The sequence below is a fragment of the Macrosteles quadrilineatus genome, unplaced genomic scaffold (genome assembly GCF_028750875.1).
Source record: "Macrosteles quadrilineatus isolate MER2022 unplaced genomic scaffold, UCM_ALF_1.0 Scaffold_2__2_contigs__length_208266976, whole genome shotgun sequence".
In the NCBI taxonomy this organism is placed as follows: Eukaryota; Metazoa; Arthropoda; class Insecta; order Hemiptera; family Cicadellidae; genus Macrosteles; species Macrosteles quadrilineatus.
In genome coordinates this window covers 176846795-176872453 of record NW_026542595.1, presented here as the reverse complement: position 1 = coordinate 176872453, position 25659 = coordinate 176846795, and the positions used below count along the sequence as shown (strand labels likewise).

Here is a 25659-nt window from a genome sequence, read left to right as displayed (position 1 = left end):
ATTCTGCTACAAGTAGGCCACAACAATATTCTTGTAAAAGAATTAATTACAAGCCATTCTGGTAGATTCTACGATATAGGATTGCTTTTGGTACGATACACCATTGGTACTGTGGCTACGGATCCAGGCAGTGCTGCTACCTTTGGGTGTTTCAGTGAACTACGTCCACTCACAGGGCAACGGAGCACAATCACCACTGATCTTCTGTGATTGGTCAGACTGAAATATTTGAATGCCAATTGCGTTTGCTGATTCAGTGTCGCGCCTAGGCAACGCCTCACTGCCATGGCGAGCGCCTGTTTAAAGATTTTCAGCACTCAACGTGTTAAGTAGTTTTTGGCGTATTTTAGATTTTTATTTTTCATATTGAGTTGTGGAAATGTGATGGTTAAAATTATACATATGATGTCATTTCAGTGTTCCAAGTTGTACATACAAATTACATTCTGCAATCAAAACAATAATCACCAATTTTGAACTTAATAACAAATTAGTGATTTAGCGTCAGTTGAAACGTTATATAAGTAAACAATATTGAAATTCACTCAACTCACGTCAACGGTTGAGCTGTGTTTAGATTTTTTAAATAAAGACCTAAATTTGTTATTACCTATTTATAATCCTACTAATAGTTATTAGCCTTCTTTTTAGGTTGAACCGAAAGTGGGGAAAATTGACAATACACCCTTACCCATTCTTGATCTTCCTGGACCTGTTTCACAAGAAAGTTGTTCAAATTTACAAGTAAGTTGCTCTGAAGTGGACATTGGAAGCATTTCAAGCAGCATATTTCATTCTTCAAATAAATGCGTTAATACTAGTGACGAAGAGAAACTAAATATACTTAAGGGACTGTTTGTGCCAGATGCAACATTTAAGTTTCCTACCACACAACTACAGAAAAAACATCTAAAGTTTCAACACAACTGGCTGCAACGATGGAACTGGCTAGCTTATTCAAAACTAAATGATGGAGCCTATTGTAAATTTTGTGTTCTCTTTTCTTCAGAATGCTTGGGAAAGGGAGATTTATCTGTTCGAACGGCATCATTAGTAGGACAGCCATTCAAAAAATGGAAAGATGCTGTTGAGAAGTTCCAGCACCATTCAAACAGGAACTACCACAAATTGGCTACAATTTCTGCAGACAATTTTCTGAAAGTTGCAGAAGAGAGAATTGAAGATGTAGCCACCATTCTTGATAACAGGAGGAAAAAAGAAAAAGAGCAAAACAGAGCTGCCATTCTACCAATCATAGAGACAATAATATTGTGTGGAGAACAAGAGCTACCCTTAAGAGGTGACAATGACAGTGGACCCTTGACTCTTGAGAAACCAAAGAATAAAGATGGGAAATTTCGAGCTCTCATTAGACATAGAGCAGCTTACGACTCAACTCTCCAGGACCACGTGATAAAATGTCCTAAAAATGCAACCTACCTTAGCCCAGATATCCAAAATGAAATCATAGGTATTTGTGGCCAGATAGTACAAGAAAAGTTAGCAGCAAATGTCAATTCTGCAGAGTGTTTTTCAATCATCGGGGATGAAACTCTAGATGTTTCTGGCCAAGAACAACTGTCGATTTGCATAAGGTACGTTACAAATGAAGAACATTCATCACTGAGAGAGGAGTTTGTAACATTTGGTCCATTAGTAGATTTAGGTGCGGAAAGTATTGCTCAAAAAATAATTGAGGCATGCAGAAAACTTGGTATTGACTTAGAAAACAAACTGGTCGGCCAAGGGTACGATGGAGCGTCTACAATGAGTGGTTGCAAAAGTGGAGTTCAAACTAGAATCGCAAAGCTTTTTCCAAAAGCTATGTATGTTCATTGCTCAAGTCACCGTTTAAATCTTGTCCTTTCTGACTCTCTCAATGTTCCTCTAATCACAAACAGTTTGGGTGTTTTAAAAGAGACTGTTAGTTTTTTTAGGCACAACACACAAGCAGGAGATATTTTGAAAGAAAACGTCAAAATATTTTGTCCTGAGTCAACAAAGTCAAGGCTTCTAAAACTTTGTGAAACAAGGTTTGTTGAGCGGCAAGATTCGGTAAATTCATTTGTAGAACTGTTTCCAGCAATAGTCCCCAGCCTAAGAAAGTTGTCAGAACTTAACCGATCTTTTTCTGTAACCGCTTCAACGCTCTTAGCTGCAATGGAGAAAGGAAGCTTTCTTGTTTCTATTTTAGTATGCGAATACATTTTTGGCCTGACTCTGCCACTTTCTCTTTACCTCCAAAGTCCAACTAAAGAGCTTGCTTCAGCAATTAAATATTGTGACGACATTTTGAACCGACTGAAGGATCTTAGAGCTGGATCTGGAGACGAAGAACAGTTTCACAAGATTTTTGAGCGATCCAAATTGATGTCTGAGTTAGTTCTGGAGTGTGAAATTGAAGTTCCGAGACAAACTAAAAGTCAAACTAAACGAGACAACCATCCCCACAGCTCTCCAGAGGATTACTTCAAACGAGCAGTTTTTATTCCAGCTATAGACGAACTTGTTGTCAACATCGAGGAAAGATTCAATCAAAACCGCAAGTTCCTGTCCTCAATTGAAGTAATCCTCCCAAAAAACTGTAGCCTTCAAGACCTCCACCTTTTGGAAAACTTGAATGTTTATTATGAAAGCAGAGTTTCACAAGAATTACTCAATGCTGAATACTCCATGTGGTGTCAAAAGTGGAGTTCAGTCAAAAAGTCAGACCGGCCGACTCAACTTATGACAGTGATAGACTCGTGTGATAAGAACTTTTATCCAAACATCAGGTACTTGCTATGTGTGTTGGCATCACTGCCTGTGTCAACATGTGAAGCTGAGAGGTAATTTTCTGCGTTGAAACGTATTAAGACTTATTTACGGAATAGGATGGGAAATGAGAGACTGACGGGACTAGCCTTAATGGCTATTCATTATCCTGTACCATTCACCGCAGAAGATGTTTTGAATGTGATGGCGGCTAAAGGAAAGAGAAAATTCATTCTTTAAAATGTAATAATTTCATGTTAGGTCTATCGTTATTGTACTAAAATACAAAACTTTCACCTTGGGAGTTGCATATCTTATGTTCCAACTAAACCTTCAATTAATCTCATTTTTAACTTATTCTATCACTAAGAAAATTACGTCTTAAGGCGTCTGAGAGGTCATTGAAACTGTTACAGCATTTATGAGTTAGTAACAATCTAAATTCTACACGACAGTACTTAGATTAATAATCTATAACAATTTTATATTTTCACAGAAATTGGCTATAAACACGTAGCCAATTAGTAATAAGAAACAAAAAATATCCACCAAGGCCTTTAAATGTCTCAATTAACATATTTAAAAATATGCCTGGACGTACTAAGCCAAATTATTGTCAAAGGAGTTGGTTATTTTCAATGCCATGAGAGCTGAAAAAGGCCATTTTAGGGCCTATATTTCCAAAAATTTTCCCCCCAGACCCCCGGTGACTCGACCCCCCCCCCATTTGGGAATCCTGGCTACGTCACTGCCAGAATTTCTGGATGGACTGTGTCAAGGATAAACTATATTCACCATGCCACTGTAAAATGTAAATAGTGTAAAAATACTTAAGTTTAGTCCTATGTTTTTATTGACAACTCATATGAGATTGAGACAATCTATCAAACAGTGTCGGTCAAGTATGAAGACTTTAAGTAAGTTCGGTATTAACTTAATGTATTCCTTGACCCTCCAAATTCGTATTAATAACTTATCAAGAGTCTAAGTTAATTAAACTGCAATTCTAACAACTTAAGTAGTAGGCTACTGTAAAATTTTAGGTTATGCTACTTACTGAAGACGTTTCTCCACATTTATGTATTAAGAAGACGTTCTAAAACACAAAACACATACATAGTCAAACTTAAGTCCATTTAAACAAACTTACGGACCTAAACCAAATAGAAATAGACTGTCTTTGTGACAAAAGAAACCTAAATGTAAAACAAAATAATGGTTTATGTTTATGGTTTATTTTGGTTTTTTGAAGAGAAGAGAAGAGGAAGGTATGGGATGGAGAGAGGGTGAGAGTGAGAGAGAGGAGCGAGAAGACAGTGTAGTAGGGGGAGCACAGTGAGCTAAAGCATTGACTTGGTTTATAGAAAGGAATATATTTAGCTCAGTGGGGGATTATGAAAATACAAAAAAGTTAAGAATGCTGCAGAATCAATTAATAGTGTGTCGTCTATATTAAATATTGTGTAATAAATTTAACATTATCTTTTTTCACTGAATATTTCTTTGTATCTGTTCAAAATTATGCTAATGGTACTGAAAGCACACATCAAGTGTAAACATCCTGTAACATATTTTGAGTGTTACATTTCGTTAAAGGTGAAAATGAAAAAAATTATGTAAATCTTGTTTTGTAGCACTATATTATTAGACTCAGGTTAATTTACAGAGTGCACGTATTGTGCCACGCACGTATTTTATACTTATTATTGTGCGCGGATTAGTGAGGGAAAAGCGGAATTTTTATGCTTGTGAGGAGGGATTCCTATTCCTACCGGAGCTGTGTGGCAACACTGCAGAGGAGAGGTGGAGAGGACAACGACAAAGACAAAAGGCGATCGCGATCGCACGCCAATCCATCGAAAATTGTTTTGTATGACCCTGAAGTGATAGTGTTTTAGCATTTTATCATTTAAATAAATTAATATTCCAAAATAAATTCATCGGAATGTCGAGTAAACCGGCTGTTGTTCAATCTGCTCCGGATGATCCCAAATTTTTACTTGATCCAGAAAATATTCCAGAACCAACATTTTTGCAGGATAAATACCTACCCGTCACCTTAGCTTTAGCAGGATTCACATCAGCTGTTTATAGAAATTATACTAGAAGAAGACCTCTTTATGCAGGTAAGCTAACTTAATTCATTTTTAGTTATCTTAGTACTTAGATAGAAAGTAAGTTTGTCTGTCCTGAGACTAGGCCTAAGGCCCGGTTCACTCGAGCGACATACCTAGCCGACTAGGCTGTGACTAGGGAAACCCGACTGCGTAGCAGACCACAGGATCAAATAGAGCCGTTCACACGAGCGTAGGACAAGGACGCCGACTGTCCCAAAACCCAGTCGGGGCCCCGCTTCCCAGTCACTCGTGGCAGCTACCCAGTCACCTAGTCGAGCGGCGTAGCAGTACACATAGTCTTATGGGAGCGTTCACACGAGCGATCGGGTAGTCGCGCTGCAGCTCGCATTCTTCCCTTTGTGCACCAGCTATGGATCCGAGTGGTTTTGATATCAATATTATCATCTAGTCTGTGGACATGTTGCTCGTGTGAACCGGTGTTAAATATCCTGTGGTACGCTACCCAGTCGGGCTTACCTAGTCAAAGCCTACTCAGCTAGGTATGTCGCTCGTGTGAACCGGGGCTTAAACTTGGGCCAGGTCTAGCATTATCATTGTGGCAAATGTATCTCTACACACATCCGTCTAATTTAGCCTTTATATTTGTTTCTAGGATATTTTTTAATGAATAGGCCTACCAGAACTTATCATTAAAATAAATCCCTAGCTCTGTAGCATAAGCCTAGCCCTAGGTCTATTTAAGTTAAGTTACCATGGTTTGTTTACTTAGGCCTACAATGGTATTTCTGGAATTTTCTTCTAAACCTTCATAAGTTAAGCCAGTCCTACGATCCTAATAGACTAAACAATAAAATAGTCCTATCTTTAAAACATATTTTTAAGGTGTGGAAACCACCGAAAATTGCTGAAATATACGGAATGACTTTCTTAAGGGGGGGGAGATCAAACACCTAGGAACAAGAAGTAAAGTGATACGGATCTACTTCGGTTGAAACTGAAACAATGAATGATCTTATTTATTGGGGAAGGCAGATGCGCAGAGCGGTCTGCCCGGCAGCGACTTGCCTCGGGGCATAATTTTGGGTAGCTTTGCATTTTGCCCTCGGGTGCATGTGGGCGTCTTTTTGACTTGACCTGCCTCGCCCGGTCCTATGTGTGGCACTCCATAAGCGCCCGTGCATTTCCCGTTATACATGACTCCCTGGGGCAAAATACTCTGTCACGGCGCACCTCACCAGGTTCTGTCTGTGGCTGGCCTAAGTCTGAGTTTTTTTACAGAACATAGATCTAATATTTGGGCTGGATTTACAATACAGCATATTGTGATTGTAGACTATAATATAAAGTGACAATTTACGTTATTTGAAAATATTTTTTACAGGTGCTCAAGTAACTCTTGCTGTGACGCTTATCGGTGGTGGCATTGGTTGGTGGATTCAAACCTATAGAACTGCATACTGGGCTGACCGAGATGCTATTCTCCGCCATTACGTCCAACTTCACCCAGAGGACTTCCCTGCTAAAGGTATGAGCTAATATTATTGTATTTTGGTTTTGAAGTAGCCAATTATTGTCTAGTGTACAAAAATACTGAGTTGGTAAAACATCCTCACCTAAAAATAATTTATCACTTGATGACTAGGCCTAATCCCATTTCGTAAAGGAAACGCAACTCCAACACGCTTTATTACTGCGAGTATTGCATTGACTTTGTGCAAGCGTTTTTAATTAAATTTTTTTTAGATCTCGTCTCAAAAAAATCTTGATCAAAAAATCTTTCTTGTAGAACAAGATTTAAAATTTGTAACGTGCCGTTTTTCCCGCTCGGAATATATACGCTATTCCGCAGTTATAGTGGGAAAGACGTCACCAACTCTCGCCAGCGGATCGCTCTAGTCGGCGTGCTGGGAAGTTTCCAGGGTTCAGATAAAAATAATTTATTTGATTAACTTAACAACCTAGCACAGGTACAAATTTTTATTTACGCAAAAATGTAGTGTGAATCAGGTGTGAACTCAGTACCGGTAACCAACAACGCTACTGTACCATCATCATCGTTCACACCTGGGAACAGATAATTAAATTAAATTTTAAAATAATGAAAACCCGTTCAATGAAATTTTGAAACAATTTAATGTTGCACTTTCGTCAACCTCGACACTTAAGAATTACTTAGCTGAATATACTTAGCGTGCTCCACCCGACCTCGTGTTTGCACGACCTGCAGAGACGGGTTCAACTTTGCCCGCTTTGCCGCAGCAGTTCAACACCTACTGAATATCCCGGCAAAATATTCTATAAAACCCCGTCACCCTCAATATATATTGTAAACACAATATTAAACGAAATTTTTATCCCTAAAACTCTTTATTGCCACCCACGGGAGCCTTAGCATACGCTAAAGCGGACTTATACAAGTTCTAACACCCGACAAAGACCCTACCATGAGTTTTATGTCTAAAAGAATAAAACGAGGGTTAATTGCTAAGTAATAACTCTGAACAATAGTAAACACTATTTAAAGCAAGCGGTGAATTACCTGTATTCTCCAGGGATCTCCAATAAAACCCTCAGCTAAAATCACGCTAATGGCAAAAATCACTACAGTAATCACTCTAAGTCACGTCCTATCCTAACTCTAGCAATCGCAGGATTAGAATGTCGTCGCATCCCTAGCCCACAAGGGATCTCCCCTACTTCCCCCTACCTAATCCTCTAGGGATGGGGAATCAGCTGATTCTATTCCCAGCTGATCGATGACGTCACGAGTTCAAACTTGGCGCTGTCACGATTCACAACACAACGCCAAGACAGCCGACTAGTGGTACAGGTTATGTTGTTATTTACCTACGCCGACTGTGAAATTATACGGCGGAACTTTAATATCGTTGCTGGTTTAAACAAAAAGTATAATTTCCACCCGTGACGTGTAGCTTAGTGTGCGACAAAGTGTATGCATCTTACGTACGTGATATTGTATTCGTGATCGCGGTTCACCACCCTAGCCTAAACAACAACTTTGACCGTACTTCCCAAAGGTGTATATTAGGCATGGGGGTTACACGGAAACGGCTTATCACTCGTTTTGTACACAACGATGCTATACTGTGACTTGTGAATCTCAACAATAGTGTCTTTAGTGATTTTGCCAAAAGTGAGGTTATCCCTACTTCAACCCTAGGATAGGCCTAGAACAGCCTATTTACCTTACCATGATAGGTTTGCCACTATCACCAACCAGGTAAGGAATAGGCCTACTGATAATTAAATAATAGATATAAAAACTTAACCCCTCTATAATTTTGACCCATTACAAATTTCCTGAAATTTCGAGACTTGTCTATCACTAATTAATATATTTATATGAACGTGCTCTTGTTTTTATCAAAACTCAAATACATTACCGGTACCCTCATTGATCGAAGATAGGCTCATAAGATTATTATGCTATTTTACTCAATGGCACTTCATCCACGTCATCCTTTTCCGGCCATTTATACTTAGGCCTATTACCTTTCTTCGAAACAAATTTGACTGTTCCCACTAAACTTTCATCGTCGATCACCAAAAAATCTGACTAGGCCTAACATATTTGTTTTTTGTTTTTTTTTTCGCCCCAGTTCCAAAGGGGACAATAACACACTACCCGGCAGAAAAGTTTGAGGGGTCACTGATGGAAGGCAAGGACTTCTCTTATGGGATTGTTTGTTTGGACCCATTAAGCCTATTCCTAAATTTTTTTGTACTCATTTCGGGACACTAGGCTATACAGTACATATTGAATTTGAACGGATGTTGTTTTAGGACTTTGGGGACATCAAAACGATCAAGCAAATAGTTTTTGAGTCTAGTTCTTACAAAAAGAATTACAGTAATAGATTATTCCCTATACGGAAAAACCTATTAAATAATGGAAAAATATTTTTTTAATAAAAAACTGTTCAAACGATTTGTATTAACATGTAGGATATCTTAGTCTTCTCAACCTTGAACAAAATGTCACAACCCCAAAAGCTTTAAATTTACGGTTCAAAAGTAATTTAAATTTCATCATTCCCCATTTTAGAAACCGTAGTGTTACTCCCGCTATTAATTGTTTTCCCTTATAAAAATAGTAGGATGTTCAATTTTAATGCTATATTTAAAAAAAGACGTATGTGTTAGTTTGCTGATAACTGTTTTGATTTTTTACAGAGAGAGTCGTTGTTGGTGATCTGTTCAAGCCGTGGATTCCAAATCGCTAGAAACTCCACTCATCTCGATCTGTAGTTCTTCAGGAGTGCTAGCTGTATATAAGTAAAACATTGTTGTTTCTGTTATTAAATTCATACTACTTTCACCATTGCAGTTTTTTTATTTAGATTTTAATATCTAGGGTAGTTCTGTGCTTGTCGTGTTATATGTCAAACTACCTTATAGAGTGACTCCAACAATTCTCTAGCTTTGATTTTTATAAGCTAGACTATTTTTTGGCTTGATTTCATATTGTTTTTTTGATCATTGGTTACAGTAGCCCACGCCAGGGTTGCCACCTTAGGTTTGGGGAAAATCGGGTCATGGCCTCCCCTCCACCCGCATTAACACAGGCTTAAACACCGACATAAGGAACCAAAATGGGACTGTCCTGACAGAATCGTGACGGGTGGCAACCCTGGCCTACGCATGCCTATTCATATTTCAGTGAAAGAGTGAACGTTACTTTACTAAGGAGCCTGTATCTCTTATTTCTAAATTACTATGTTTGATTACAGAAAAGTTTGTGAACTTTGCCTCCCATTTTTTTGCTTAAAAACTTACTAGTTTGTAGGTGAGATTTTGATCACAAAACTGACCAAGCGTTGTTGCCATATTGCGCAACTTAAATTGCAAAGTAATGTTAATGTGCAGCAACCCACTTACTCTTACTGTTATCAATACCATAGGTATATTTTAAAGGTAAGTTTAGTGGCTGGTTCAGCTAGCTTATCTGAGAAAATTACTATTCCATAGTAGGCACAATGAAAAGTCTAACACTAATATTTTGCCCTAATATAGAACTTCTTGAAAGAGTATATTGAGGACAAATAAATGTCAGATAAAGTTCCACCTCTGCTCTTTCACTGAAATTTCTCCAGTAAATCTTCTCATGAAGTTCTATAAATATTATATTTAATGATTCACCCCATGTTATACACACAAGCAAAGGATGAAGTAGGAGGGAGCTGGTATGCAAGGTTAAAACTGCATCGAACCTAGACATAATGGTAAAAATATAACACATGGGAGGGAAAATGAGTCATACGTACATACATAATTACATTTTATTACAAAAACTTATACACTAAATGGCAAAACTTTAAAAACTAATGTATGTTTCAAACTAGATACTCATTGATATTTTAATGATCTAGAAACTAAGATCTTTGGCAATGAGTCCTTTGTAAGAAGGAATTTTATATTCTAAATATAGGAAATTTAATATACTATGTAAATGCTTTTTATCTTCTCTTAAAGTAATTTATATGATTAGTACATTTTAATAAAACTCATATTTAAATTCCATTTCATCGCAAGTTCCTTTGCATATTTTTGCATATTTCCTTTATGCATATTTCCTTTGCATAGTTCCTATTTTTATGCATATTTTTGGCTAAGAACAAGTTAGTGATGAGTGTACGATGCTGGGCAATCAATAGTTTTATCAATACTTATGAATTCAATAATTGAGAATTTCAGAAACATGAATGTTGCATACAAAGCTACAAAGTTTCACAATACAGATAAACCAAGATTATTTCATTCAATCATTTTGACTTACTTACAAGACATTTTTTTACAATATTGAGTTATTTTAATACTGTATTTGAACATTGTCAATTACTGCCTATTAGATCTCATTTAACAAACCATAGATAGACCAAATTAAGTGCATTGTCATTTCTCTAGTGGTCCAAAAAGTGGAAGTGCATTAATTTGATAATTTAGCCATATCTTCTGATGGTACATTGCTTCGTAAGATGATGTTTGTTGAAACATGAATAGTTATTTAACAGGCCAATGTTTCGATCAATAAACCACAGTTATAATTAACAACACTCTACACAACCCTATGATTTTCCGTATACATTTTGCATAAACCTTCTTGCTCTATTTTTCTAGTTAAAAACAAAATCATGCAACTTGTTGGTTTACTACTTTTGCCAAACCAGAATCAGAAATATTTACATTCTAAGTTATAAAATAAAATTGTTCTGAAAGAATTTTCATAAGTCTAATACAGACTTTTCTCGACAGCAAGATGTTAAGGTCATAGTAATTTGCAAAACAGACTACAAGTATAACCTCAATGTAACTATTACATTATTACCTATATTAACTACTTTTACAATCAGTTTCTCTCTATTCAACGTAGTGCTTCTTACATTAATTACAATCTCCAACTTAGTTTACCCTGGCTTTGTCTACACAGTCACAGTCTCATCCGCAGATAATGTTTCCCGGAGTGTGTCGCGTTGTGTTTTCACGTGCTGGTGATGTGCGACTTAACACCACTGTTGCGATACCATCGTCGCACGTACCACACAGTCGCGACGGCAGCAAGCAGAAGTGCAACGCACATGACAGTCGCTATGGTCGCCACCTTGACAAACAGAAATATTTGTTTGCATATATATATATATTACTCTTGTTGGGATTAAATTAACCTTGTATTACAGATGAAAAAATATGTTCTCGGTCTAATTAATTGTTCCCTGACTTTTTAATAGAACATTTAGCAAAATCTTTTGTGTCTTAAATGTTAACGGCCCATTTTTACTTTCTCCCCCTATACCATAGTATATGGAGAAAGTATTGTTTTCGTCAAAATTTTCGAGTTTGAGTTTTGAGTGGATATATTCGTTTTGGGTCCCCCTGGACCCAAAAAAGTGGTTTTCGAAGTGATGTCTGTGTGTGTCTGTGTGTCTGTGTGTCTGGATGTGTACAGAGCTAGAGACTACACCTGTGGTCCGATTTCGATGAAATTTGGTATGTAGGTTCTAATCCATGGTATCTCCAGGCGTTTTTTTCATTTTTTTGAAATTTTGATTTTTAATGGGGATTTTCCCATAAAAACCCATAAAAAACCGGAAAAATCGGATTTTCTCAAAAATGGCCTGAACGATTTTGATAAAAATTTAGTATGTTGTAGCCCTTTAAATTCTGAACAAAATGGTACAAATCCCATTTCTGTAAAAATTACGGTTCAAAAGTTATGGTAAATTATGTTATTTTCCCATAAAAATCCCATAAAATAACAAAAAATAGAATTTTAGACAAAAAAAATCCGTTTTTATTTAACATAGTATGTTATGATCCTTACAATTTTGATAGTTTTTCTCATTTCTTAGAAATTTTTATTTTTAATGGATATTTTCCCATAAAACCCCATAAAATGACGGAAAAAAAGATTTTCCCAAAAATGGCCTGAACGATTTCGATAAAAATTTAGTATGTTATAGTCCTTTATATTCTGAACAAAATGGTACAAATCCCATCTCTGTAAAAATTACGGTTCAAAAGTTATTGTAAATTATGTTATTTCCCCATAAAATAATGGAAAATCATATTTTCCCAATATTGGCTCGAACGATTTTGATAAAAATTTAGTATGTTATAGTCCTTTAAATTCTGAAGAAAATCTTACAAATCCCATTTCCGTATATTTACTCTCACCGCTTACACATGATAAAGGTTGTTGACAAACTTATGGGAGAAAGTATGTGTCAGAATGCTGATACCGTTTATTAATAAATATTTTCTGAATTTCCAGTTTTAGTAGTTGGGATCTACGTAAGGGGGGCTGTTTTGCTTAATCAAGTTTTTTTTTTAACGAATGGTTGGAGTTTAAAGGTTGATGTCGAGGGAAAGGGTGCTGCAAACGTTTTGAAGTCAGATGGAAAACTTCGTAAAGTTTGTCTTAGTCAGTTATACCTGATGTTTACCAAGTTCTGCTGAATGTCCTTGGTTTATGATTGCTTTATTGAACGGGAATGTTGCTGGAAGTCAACAGTCCCGGAAGATCAAATAATTTATACCTGTGCCGCTAGGTCAAAAACTACAATGTTTGCAGTGTCTGTAGATCAAAAGTCCCAGTAAGTCAAATAATACAGTCCGAGCTAAAAACGTGGTCTATGTTAAAGCAATTGACTTATTGGGAATTTGACCTAATGCAACAGCAGTTTTAATATAACGAAATACGGTAAAATACAAGTTCAGTTTCGCTGAGTCAACAGTGCCGGAAGATCAAAAGCAATAAAAGTGAACGTCGATTCAGTGTAAAGTAGACCTCCTGCAACGCTTACTACACCAACAAAACTCGCTTTTAGTTACTACGTGTTTTGTCATAATTAGAATAGAGCTAAAATTATCACATTTGGTACATAGCTTATCTATTAATGCTTCTTGCCAACTGTTTGGTCAACACTGTAAATAGGTATAGTTTATGTAATGAAAAGCCTTTCGTCAAAATTTGTGGCATGAAATACACGCAAGGACGATCTGAAAATTTCTGGTTATTATATACGTTTGTAAAAGGAGATCCATTTAATTTTAGAACTATTTTATGAGTTATAATGTAGTCTACACATATACTGTGTAAATTTATTACGCCTCGGAAGGGTTGAAACCTGTCCAACTATCATATATATTATTAAAACGTAAATGGGGGTTTTTTCACATTCTGAATCAACCAGTAGACGGATTTTCATTACTTTGTGTTGAAAGAAAGATAATTTTGAGAACTAGGGAATGTCGAAGCCATAATTATAATTAAGGGTCCCAGTTTTTTAGAAATTAAGTTTTAATTTCTTAAAAGTCTAGCAGGCGACGCTAACCTTCTAAGCTAGCTTTTAGTACAATATAATTTGCTTAACATAACAGCTGTAAACATTCAGCATTTGTGACACAAATTCAGGATTTGGAAACAAATTTAAAGACATATTTAGGGTTGAGTTATTTATACTATGTGTAATGCTGACCATTGATACATTTAATTGTTAGGTATGAGGATGGCAGATTAATTAAATTAGCATAGTAAAATAGTAGGATGTTCAAATTATTTTTTAAAGGGATCTTTGTAATTATCGATTTGTTTTAGTCCCATATAATTTGTTTTAACTAACAGCTGGTTGAATGTCATATTGTTCTATATAACTATTAGGTTTTTGGCGAATTTCCCATATAGTGAATAAGCTATTACCGTAGTACTTATGGTAACACCTGGACCCGGGACCGATTAAATTTTTCATTTTGAGGCCCCTAGAGGCCAAAAACACCATCCGTTCAAATTCATATATACAGGGTGATCAAATCAAGGAGGCCACCATTGGGAAATCGGAAACGGTAAGAATTAGAGAAAACTTTAAATGGGGACATTCCTTTATTTTTTGTGGCAGTTAAAAATATGATTTTAGTTTTTTATCATGTTTTCTGATAGAATATGCAGTTTAAAAACTTTTTTAGCGTTGACATTTTTTCGATAAACCCACTCGTTTAGGAGTACAGCCAATGGAAAAATGACTTCCGGTGTACATTTTACATCATGTAGCTCCTAAACGAGTAAGTTTAGAGCAAAATTGCAAAAAGTAAATTAGGCTTAGAATTGCATCTACATTCCTTAAAGACTATAAAATAAATATTTTTCCACTTTTCAAGTTTGCCGCCATTTTTTTAATAATATAATTCATATTTTTAATGAATTTTATGGTCTTATTGGAATGTGGATGCAATTGTTAGACTTTTTTACTCTTCGCATTTTTGCTATAAACTTACTTGTTTATAAGCTACATGATGTAAAATGTACACCGGAAGTCATTTTTCCATAGGCTGTAACTCCTAAACGAGTGGGTTTATCGAAAAAATTTCTAGGGTAAAAAAGTTTTTAAATTGCCTATTCTATCCGAAAACATGATAAAATATAGGGTGTTCCATAAGAAATTTCAAATTTGGCCGCCATTTTGGAAAATGGCGGCTGAATTTCAAAAAACTAGATACAGTAGTCACCACTCTATGCGACATAAACCAGAAAATTGTAATCGTATGATTCTATAAGCATTGGTAGGATTGCAAAGTACTACACAAACATTATTTCAAGGGTAATAACAGTTACAATTTCCGCTGATTTTAAAAGAGCCAACTAAAATATTATACTAATGGACACACAACTAAATGGAACAACTAATGGAAATGCTCACGATGTACATATAACAGTTCGATACATATAAGCATTGAGTATACACGTCAGTAGATACGTGTATACCCAATGATATAAGCAACGGTTCTTGCAATTTATTGCTTATTGTTTTTTAGAGTTGTTTTCGGACTTTACTCACACTCGTATAAGGTTGTCCACGTTTGCCATTGATAATGTAGCCATGTTACACCCATTATCACGAATATGTTTACAAGTTTTCCGTCTGTTTTTGAATAGCGATACATTTTTTCACATACTTAAGAACCACCTGATTTCATGCATTACATGTTCGTCTCAATTTTATTTGCTTTAGTAGGCATTCTTTTGGTTGATGAGGACTTCAATCGGTCCTTGCAATGATTGCTCATGAAATATAGTAATTTGTCCATTAATTTTTATTGTTTTGTAAAATGGATTAAATTATCCAGCAAATCCAAATTGAAATAGTAAATTATAGTATTTCAAACAAATCAGTAACATGTTAATAATGTAGCCTACATTATATCCTTGAATTGCATAACAGCAACTAATTGAGCTGATCCTAATATAAATAGGCTAAATCAATATGTTCTTCATAGGCATAACATGGGTTCTTTAAGAGCCACTGGGGCTGAGCCCAAGGGATTTAAAAAACGTAAGGTTGGTTTGCAAATGTATGTGACACGCTCTTTCTAATGCGACATGAATGGTCAAAATCGCCTAAGAAATGCGGAGGAGTTCAACGGAAAAATTTCGTGTTGGCGTTATACAGTGTGGTTGAAAAGTCCTGGATTGGCTATATTTTTTTAAACAATATAGATAAAGTAGTGAGACTTGGTATATCAATAATAGCCATAAATATCTACTGTCTTAAGCTATTATCACTTTTTTATCCCTTAAGGGGGATGGACCACAAAGACTAAGAGAAAATTCTTATACAATTTTAATACTATTTTACCTGTTTTTGAAATGCCGACCATACAAATGTTTGCATTTTTAGCCAAGTATGAATGGAGATGAGTGTGTGAGGAGTGGAGCGATCTTGTTGTCCTGTTAGTGACTAATGCCGACATAATACTTAGACACAGCTGTTAATTAATAGTCCATACAGTCAATTAATATTAGCAGAGGTCAAGTTTGGTATCAAATTAAAGGTTTTATTTATAAAAATACATTGCCGCAAACCCAAACTCAAACGATGATGATGATAATAATGTAAATGATGTATTTAAAACGTATCGTTTGAAATTTAACTACTGAAAATAAGTGAAATAGAAAAAGGTTTTGGTTAAATCCATCAAATTGTAATTGGACACTAGTAAGTACTAGTGCATTTGTTGCTACCTGCCCCCTTCGATTTCATGTATTCCTCTCAATCAGTTCAAACCTAGGAGGATTAAACATTAATGTTAATTAATGATAAATCCTCCTAGGTTCAAACCCGAAACACCCAGATCGAAACTCGCTTGTCGTTATTTTAACATCGCCTTATTTTTTTTTACTATATTTTTCAAAAAAGAAAGATTATATTGATTTACTTTGGATTTTAAAAATGTGAACGTTTTATTTTATTAAAGATTTATGGTGATACGTAAATATTGTGGTGTAGTAAAGTATATTATATTGTGGTTAAGTGTTAAATTTTGAAATTTTAGGGTGAATCGAGATGAATCTTTTTTTATAACATGGGTCTCTTCCTACCTTAACATACATACCAAGTTTCATAAACATCGGTTGAAAAAGTGTAAAGATAAATATTTGTATGTAAAAAATACAAAATGGCGGATATCTGGTTAACGAAACGATTTTGGAAAAAAAATTAATCTTCATTTTCTGTTTATTTTGACCCAAGGAATTACTAGGTAAAGTATCCCCCCGCTTATTTTTAACACCCTGTTTATGATGTATTCTAATAAGTGAAAAATGTAAGCTGGTAATACAGAAAGATGTTTTATAAATAATATGAATGTACTGGTGATCTGTATATTCATCTTTTTCTTGTTCTTAGAACTGTAAATTAAAAGTCCACTCAGCAGTCGCATCGTACGATGTAGTTCTTTCCATGCGTTGCGAAATGCTAAATTTGCCGTCCTCTTCAACCCAAGTTATCTATTGAACCACTAATTGTAAAAAATTCAAAAAAATATATTTTACGCATCACACTTTTGGCTACAACTTTGCCACAGACAAAACCTCTCTAACCCAAAAATAAACAAAAATCTCGCATGCTAACTTTTTCATGTTAGAAATCACGATTTAAAACTATTTCACCATACATATCAATTTTTATTAATTAGATCGGTAAATAGTTTAAAGTTCCAACAAAATAGTCATCGAGTAGGACTAACCAAGAAGCTCTGTACCAATTTTCAAAATTTTAGCACAACTTTAGGTACACCAAAACGCGAAATTATTGAAGTGATGCGTCGAGAGGACTATCGTTGTTTTTAACAGATTATACTTTTGACCTTCCGGCACTGTTGACTCAGCGAAACTGAACTTATATTTTATCTTATTTCGTTATATTAAAACTGCTGTTGCATTAGGTCAAATTCCCAATAAGTCAATTGCTTTAACATAGACCACGTTTTTAGCTCGGACTGTACTATTTGACTTACTGGGATTTTTGATCTACAGACACTGCAAACATTGTAGTTTTTGACCTAGCGGCACAGGTATAAATTATTTGACCTTCCGGGACTGTTGACTTTCTGCAACGCGTCCTATTGAACTTATTCTACACCTTCATTTGTAGGCTTAATCTCCCAGTGTCATAATTGTATTCTCGATCTTCCGGTGGGAGCCACGTCAAGTTGGTAGGTATCCACATTCACACTATTTACAAAACCAGATATTTAGCCCATTCTGCGATGAGGCATCCTCAGCGGCAAAGCCGAGACTCATGAATACCCGACTTGATGCGGTTCACCGGAAGACTGAATTAAATTATTCTACATCCCTGTCGTAATGGTGTCAATTAAAATAACTAAGATTTATCAGCTCATTCATTTCTGAAGACAACATTATTTTACTGACAATTTTAAGTTTAATAAAATTGATTTTCATATATTAGGGTATTCAATTTTTTATTCAAATCAAACAGTGGTAAATTAGTCACTCAGAGAGTGAGCCACCAGCCACACTCACACTGTCAGTTATTGAAACTTTGATACAGTATAAATGTAACACAACAGACGCTTGTTTTCAGTAAGTGTTCTTTCGGTTTGCCTGGCTAAAACATTGTATTTGATAGACATTAGCACACTCCGACAGTGGATCAACTCATTCTCGTTGATTTTCGTTCACCTCACCTTCGACATGGGAACAGGATGTCTACTTAAGACTAGAGTGTATTAAAAACTAGGTGAACTAGTTCAGAATTTTCGTCATAATTAACAACCACTATCTGAACTGTGACTCCATACTTGATATTTGTATTATTTGGAAATGTTTAAAGTTACCTTGTTTCGACCGTACGCTGGCACCTGCAGCGTCAGACGATCACTGTCTGCCGTGTATTTGCTGGATGTTACAGCTGTTACTGTGAAGACATAAGTCGACTGTTCTTCTAAATGAGGTACTGGGCAATGATTTTTTGGGTTAGCAAGTTATACTTCATCTGAATATTAATATAGTTGATCACTAATAGTAGGTTGTTTCTGGTCATACATTGATGTTTTCGATGGATACATAACTTTAACGTGTTTATTAGGTCTACTATAGACTTTTACTTGATAGTCTTAAATTGATTTCTGAAACCACTGTTGAAAGATAATTTGCAAAACTTTTTAAAAAATATCATTTTACTACCTTTTTGATATAGCATGTAAACATTCATGAGCATACTACAGTAGATTCTCAGTCATACAACACATACGAGACATCATACAAAAATTATTTATTACTAGACATACATAATTTTAAAATCTAATATATAAAATTCTCGTGTCACAGTGTTTGTCTGCAAACTCCTCCGGAACGACTTCACCGATCGTTATGAAATTTGGTGTGTAAATTCTGTAGGTATGCGAATCGGACGTAAACTATTTCCCGTTTCGAAATTCTTAAAAGGGCTCCGCCCCAGTGGCTCTGGAGTTTCCCATGTTAACCTTATGAGAAATGGAATTAATGAATCTTAACAGCTGTTTCAATTAAACAAGTTGGTTCTGTTCTATGATGTTCAATAGCATTAAAGTTACAAGGATTACCAACAGGGTGCAGCACTATTATTTCTTTTACATTTATGACAACAGCTAATTTGCAACCAAAAGGTGAGTGAGCGTAGCGAACGAACTTCAACCTGGAGGCGAGTTAGCGTAGCGAACGAGCTAACCTGAAGGCAAGTGAGCGCAGCGAACGAGCTCCAACCTAAAGGTGAGTGAGCGTAGCGAACGAGCTCCAACCCAAAGGTGAGTGAGCGTAGCGAACGAACTTCAACCAGGACGTGATTGAGCGATGCGAACGAGATCATCTTGAAAATTAAACGTAACGGTACTTTCTTTCCATCGGTCTGTCTTAGGGGAAACCTATAACTTAGGCGATACGAAGTTCGCCGGGTCAGCTAGTCTATATATATAATACGCTAAGCCGATTTTTGTAAACAGAACTCCTCCCTCATTTTTGGACCGATTTTAATTATTAAAGTGTCAAAAAAATGACCCTAATCTGTAGTTTTGCAAAGTGTTTTTCATTTTTTGAAATTTTAATTAGTTTAAGCAGGATTTTCCATCAAAGTTGGGTTTTCTCCCATAAGATTAACATGGGGGAATCTAAATATTTAATTGGAAACTTTGTCTCCACTAATTTGAGAGAACGGCTGGGCGTAGAAACTTGGTAGAGGTGTCCAAAGAAATGTATTGGTCTGTAGATGAGTTATCCAAAGAAAAACAAAGTAAATTCCCTTAGGGATCTGCCCCAGAAGCCTTTAAAAATCCCTCCACAGATTTGTTTACATTTTATGTGGATAATCTATTCTATATATAATTCAGTTTTAAAAATCTTTGTACAACTAAATCTAGAGTTCTACTGGACCGATTTTATTAATTAATGTTGGAAAGCTTAGGTCGTGTAGATTTGCAAATAATTATGAAAGTTTGTTTTTATTATGATTTATGGTGAAAAATTTCAAAAAAACATGTTTTCCATAAGAAATACATTGAAAACGGGGTTTTTCACACTTTTTATTTGGGTGCGACTTTTAGCTGCCTTTTTTAGTGTTTCCAAGAAGTGTATGGTATCAATTTGTAGGAAATTTTATTCTCTTTCAGAATATCACCTTCCACTTTGGTCGATTTCCTCACCATTTAAAAGTTATTTGCAAAAAAGCTAAGCAACCTCCGAATTTATAATAATGAGAAAATATTGAGTTTGGGATATTTTTGTTAAACTTTGTACAACTAAATCTAGACTTCCACCGGACCGATTTTGTTAATTAATGAGTCATTGGAAAGCATTACTCATGTAGATTTGCAAATAATTATGAAAGTTTGATTTTATTTAATATTTGTGGTAGAAAAATAAAAATAACAAAAATACATTAAAAACTGTTTTTTCAGGTTTTTATTTTCAAGTTTATATTTGTAGTCAGCTTTTGGCTGCCTTTATTAAATAATTTCAAGAAATACACACAAGGTATTTGTAGGAAATTTTATCTTCTTTCAGAATATCACGTGCATTTTCTACGATTTACTCATTATTTAAAAGTTATTGTCAAATTATATAAGTGACCTCCAAATTTTTAGTTGTTAAAAATACTGAATTAGGGATATTTTTGTTAAACTTTGTACAACTAAATCTAGACTTCTACTGGACCGATTTTGTTAACTAATGTATCGTTTGAAAGCCTAATTTGTGTAGATTTGCAAATAATTATGAAAGTTTGATTTTATTAAATATTTGTGGTAAATAAAGAATAAAAAGCAAAAATACACAAAAAACTGATGTTTTTTATAGTTAATATTTTAAAATTTCAATTTATAGTTAACTTTAGGTTGCCTTTTTTGAATATTTTCAAAAAACGCCTAAGAGTACTTTGTAGCAAATTTTATTCTCTTTCAGAATATCACCTTCCACTTTGGTCGATTTCCTCACCGTTTAAGAGTTATTTGCAAAAAAGCTTAGCAACCTCCTAATTTATTGTGGTGAGAGAATATTGAATTGGAGAGATTTTTGTTAACTTTCTACAACTAAATCTACAGTTCTACTGGACCGATTTAATTAATTAATAGGTCAATAAAATCTGTGTAGATTTCCAAATAATTAGTAAAGTTTGAGTTTTATTTATTTATGGTAGTAATACGTTTACCGGTATGAATAATCTAAAAAAATTATGGTAGTAATAATGGGTTAGCCAGTATGCATCATCTGATCATAAATGGAACACATGTATTAACCTACTAGCTGTAACCCGCGGGCTTTGCCCCGTTTAACTTCTTAATAATTTTCAAGATGACCTCGTTCGCATGGCTCAATCACGTCCTGGTTGAAGTTCGTTCGCTACGCTCACTCACCTTTAGGTTGGAGCTCGTTCGCTACGCTCACTCACCTTTAGGTTGGAGCTCGTTCGCTGCGCTCACTTTCCTTCAGGTTAGCTCGTTCGCTACGCTCACTTGCCTTCAGGTTAGCTCGTTCGCTACGCTCACTCGCCTCCGGGTTGAAGTTCGTTCGCTACGCTCACTCACCTTTTGGTTGCAAATTAGCTGTTGTCATAATTGTCAAAGAAATAATAGTGCTGCACCCTGTTGGTAATCCTTGTAACTTTAATGCTATTGAACATCATAGAACAGAACCAACTTGTTTAATTGAAACAGCTGTTAAGATTCATTAATTCCATTTCTCATAAGGTTAACATGGGAAACTCCAGAGCCACTGGGGCGGAGCCCGGAAGGATTTTTGGGATAAAAATATGCCTATATGTTAATCGGGAATATGAGCTATCATCATGCCGAATTTCAGCCCAATCCGACCAGTATTTTTTGCGTTCACTTGTCACAAACATACATCCATACATCCATACATCCATCCATCCAAACTTTCACATTTATAATATTAGTAAGAAGATAGTTTAACAGCTGATTGTTTTATTGTTATTTCCTTGATTTTTCTTTGTTTAAATTTAGTTGTTTGCTATTTGAATTGGTGGTTGAGGTCCGTAAAGTGTGTTTCTAAAGTGATGTTTTTAATCTGTACCATTAATAAGTATTGGTAAGTTAAGTGATGTATGGATTTCATAACTAAAAATTATTATTTTAAACTGTCAATTATAAATTATTCAAATTTAATTTATAATTTACAGTTTAAAATAGTATTTAATATTTGTTATTTTGAAATGTTAATTATAAACTCAATATTTTACATTAGTTTAAAAATGAATAACTTTACTCTTCACTACATGGTTGGTGATGGAAACTGTTTCTTTAGAAGTGTCTCATTTGTATGCCATAAATCTCAATCCAGATACAGTGATATACGAACCACAGTAGTTGATGAAGTCGTCAATAACTGGGACTACTATTGTCCTTTGGTCGTAGGGGATAAGACATATAGACTAGAAGTAAAAAACGCGATGGAATACAGAAATTTGATGACCAAAGATGGGTAATTCACCGGTAATGTCGAAATCGAAGCTGCAGCAAGAGTTTTTGACTGCCAATTCAAAATATATGCTGAGAAATTGGATTATTTTGTAACGGTTGGTGAAGGCACAACGATCTATAAACTACGATTCTCAGGAAATGTGGATGCTGGGCATCAAGAGGATATAATCTTACCAAAATCAAAACGTGGCCGTGCATCAAAAATATAGAAAAGGTAAAACATGTTCTGGCAGACGTGAATCAACAGCTCATAAAAATAAATTGAAGAAACCAAATTATAGTATAGATAAAGATTTACTCCAAGGGGTAAAAAAGTGTTATCAAGCAATCAAAAGGATGGAGAACCAGAAAATGAAAAAGAAACAGAACAAGATAGTCTGACCAACACTTCACTCAGGGATGATGCAACTTCCTCAACCTCCTTAATTTGTGTATTGGGAATGCCAATATACAAATTAAATTTAAAAATTGGAGCTGTAATAATGTTGCTACGAAATCTTAACACAAAACGGGGGTTATGTAATGGCACACGATTCATTGTTAAAGAACTCAAGCCCAATTAAATAATTGCAGAGGTTTTAACTGGATCAGCAGCACGTGAAATTGTATTCATTCCAAGGGTTGACTTAGCACAGACGGACACAGATTTACCATTTGTTTTAAAAAGACGGCAATTTCCTTTAAAATTAGCGTTTGCTATTACAATAAACATAGCGCAAGGCCAGACATTGGATAAAGTTGGGATATACCTTTCAGCAACAGTATTCAGCCATGGACAATTAATTGTATGTTGCAATATCAAGGGTTAAAAGGTTTGAAGACATAAAAATTAAAATTATCCCTGGCAAAGAACAAGGAAGATTATTAAAACAATCACATGAAGTCTTTACAAAGAATGTTGTTTACAAAGAAATACTGTAAATAAAATATTTTTGTAAAATTGTATTTGTTTTTCATTATTTTACTCTTTTAGAAAATCAGTTTATTTTCTAAACAATTTCATTCTTTAAAAAATGTTCAGGTACTTACAAGGGCATATATTATGTACTACTGTACTTTCTAGGGACCGTTGTATTTATTAACTACAACGGGCTCTGTTGCTAGTACTTTTTAATAAAACAGCTGTTAATTTTAAAATTTTATTTTAAACAACACGCATTTATTTGGAGTTTCTTAATTGTCCAAAATAAGTATTTGCAATGTTATTTTCTGATTTTAAAATTGATTTTCTTCTGTATCATGTCATGTTCTTGCAATATAACGTTCCATTACTAAATCAGTGGAAAATCCTTTATCACAGTAACTCTTACAATTATTTCTTATTGAACTATCTTATATCTATTGTACGGGTTGGTGTCTGCCTTTTTCACCACTTTTGGCTATATTCATCATATTATTCTACACAGATCATCTCATGAGATTATTGTCATACATGTTTTCAATCATTGGAAAAATCTCCGATTGTGTAATACAATACAAAATAATACAAGTGCAGAAGTGTCTTATTAGCTTTAAAACCCCACAACCAATTTCTCAAAACTAGAGGGTTATTCATTGGCACAAAATTACGATATGAACTGACGCGACATGACGAAGGAAAATCAAACTTACACAGTAACGGATGAACCTCCCTTAGAAATTATAACGTGTCTTCTCAACAAACAGATATTTTTTCTCAAATAAAATCATAGATTAATCTTTATGGCTTGAATTATCTTTATCACTGATTATCTTTATCACTGATGAAATCGCGGAAGTCTTTAACTACAACAAATCCACCAATACGATTTTAATACTAATTAAAGGTTCAATACAATTAATATCATTATTGTTTTTACACTTATTACTATTTAAACAATGCTAAATGCTCAAAGAATGTATAATTTCACTCAATTTATTGCAGTTAGATGAATTAGCGTAAGCCTTGAAAGTCCCCGTCGATTTCGACGGTTTTCACCTAGTTCCTAATAATTCCTCAGATAAAAGTATCACAACCATGCAAAATGCACCCATTTCATATGCAAGAATTATTTATGGTTTTCCCTTTTGCCACTCATTGAAGAAGTTTTATGCCATCGTAAGAGATATTTTCACACATCACATTTCCAACATCAAACTTATTTTCTTAACCTAATGTACCTGTTTAGTTGCTCCGTAAACTATTTTTTTTTACAGATGGAAGTACCAGTAGTTATGCATGCGTTTTCTCTCGCAATCACAAGACGTATTTCCAATTGCAGGAAGGTTCAAATGAGATTCTTATCAAGAATTTTAAATAAAAAACGAAGTATAACATCTTGCACATTTATCTTACTCTCAACAAAGTGGTCTGTAGTTTCCATAGTCTCAGCCAACTGCTGGTTCCCGTGTCTGTACCATCGGACTATGTAGTGTGAGAGGATGTCTACACCCATGGCAGGTGGGTCCCATTCCACCCGATACCCGTCGGGTGATAGGTCCACCCGCACATTCTCGGGACGGGAGATCTGTTGGAATGGCTCTGAGGATAAAAAATACCATTTGTTACAGAAAATCCAAGTTTTTAAAATATTGTAATGGGCCAAAACACTTCTACTAGCGACTACTTAACTTCTTCGCTTAGTTTGACTACTTGGGGTTAGTGGTGATTAACATGAACTTATGATAATGGGTTGCCACCTGATTATTGATGACAATTGATATTTTATGAATGGTCTTCTATTTTATGATTGCACAACTAGAATTCTTAATAATTGAAGCTAAATAAATCAAATGTTTACAGAGCTTAAAATATTTTCTTACCAATAGGTGCGTTAGTAGGGGTGTGCCACGGCTGTGGACTGGCAGGACTATCGACAACGATCCCTGGCGCTGGAGCTGATGAAAGTTAAAAAAAAATTAAACAAACCAGAAAGCTTTTGAACTAGTTCGGTAGTAAATATAATTAACATTATTTATAAACTCTATGGTTATAAGAAACTCTTAAAGCTAGTAGTGTTTTCTACCTAAGATGAGAAATCTAAGTTTTTGATTGTCTATTTAATGTAGAGCAGATCTCTCTGCG

At 35.0% G+C, this 25659-nt stretch overlaps 3 protein-coding genes across 3 annotated transcripts in view; 1 reads left to right on the top strand and 2 right to left on the bottom strand.

The window, feature by feature from the left end:
* LOC128987841 (interference hedgehog-like) overlaps positions 1-3975 on the bottom strand; it is a 104643-nt gene extending 100668 nt beyond the window's left edge. Inside the window, exon 1 of the mRNA XM_054408879.1 lies at positions 3812-3975. The gene's annotated coding sequence lies outside the window, so the exon portion shown is untranslated. The remainder of the gene's footprint in view (positions 1-3811) is intronic.
* A 580-nt stretch (positions 3976-4555) lies between these two features.
* On the top strand, positions 4556-9171 carry LOC128986880 (NADH dehydrogenase [ubiquinone] 1 subunit C2-like). Its single transcript, XM_054407470.1, has 3 exons — positions 4556-4880; positions 6214-6357; positions 9027-9171. The coding sequence occupies exons 1-3, from the start codon at positions 4700-4702 to the stop codon at positions 9074-9076; spliced, it is 375 nt and encodes a 124-aa protein (XP_054263445.1). The 5' UTR covers positions 4556-4699; the 3' UTR covers positions 9077-9171.
* Positions 9172-10123: 952 nt separating this feature from the next.
* The window catches only part of LOC128985998 (protein borderless-like), a 51670-nt gene continuing 36134 nt past the window's right edge, over positions 10124-25659 (bottom strand). The window contains exons 10-13 of the mRNA XM_054406044.1: positions 25398-25472; positions 24931-25116; positions 18483-18601; positions 10124-11451 (exon numbers count right to left, since the gene is read on the bottom strand). Of these exons, the coding sequence (XP_054262019.1) occupies positions 11332-11451; positions 18483-18601; positions 24931-25116; positions 25398-25472 (500 nt within the window). The 3' untranslated portion in view covers positions 10124-11331. The remainder of the gene's footprint in view (positions 11452-18482; positions 18602-24930; positions 25117-25397; positions 25473-25659) is intronic.

Bases quoted from the DNA above. Each gene is read 5' to 3' on its own strand.
- LOC128986880 (XM_054407470.1), top strand. From the start codon at position 4,700: ATGTCGAGTAAACCGGCTGTTGTTCAATCTGCTCCGGATGATCCCAAA. The intron at 4,881-6,213 runs GTAAGCTAACTT...TATTTTTTACAG, and splicing joins AAGAAGACCTCTTTATGCAG to GTGCTCAAGTAACTCTTGCT. The intron at 6,358-9,026 runs GTATGAGCTAAT...GATTTTTTACAG, and splicing joins AGAGGACTTCCCTGCTAAAG to AGAGAGTCGTTGTTGGTGAT.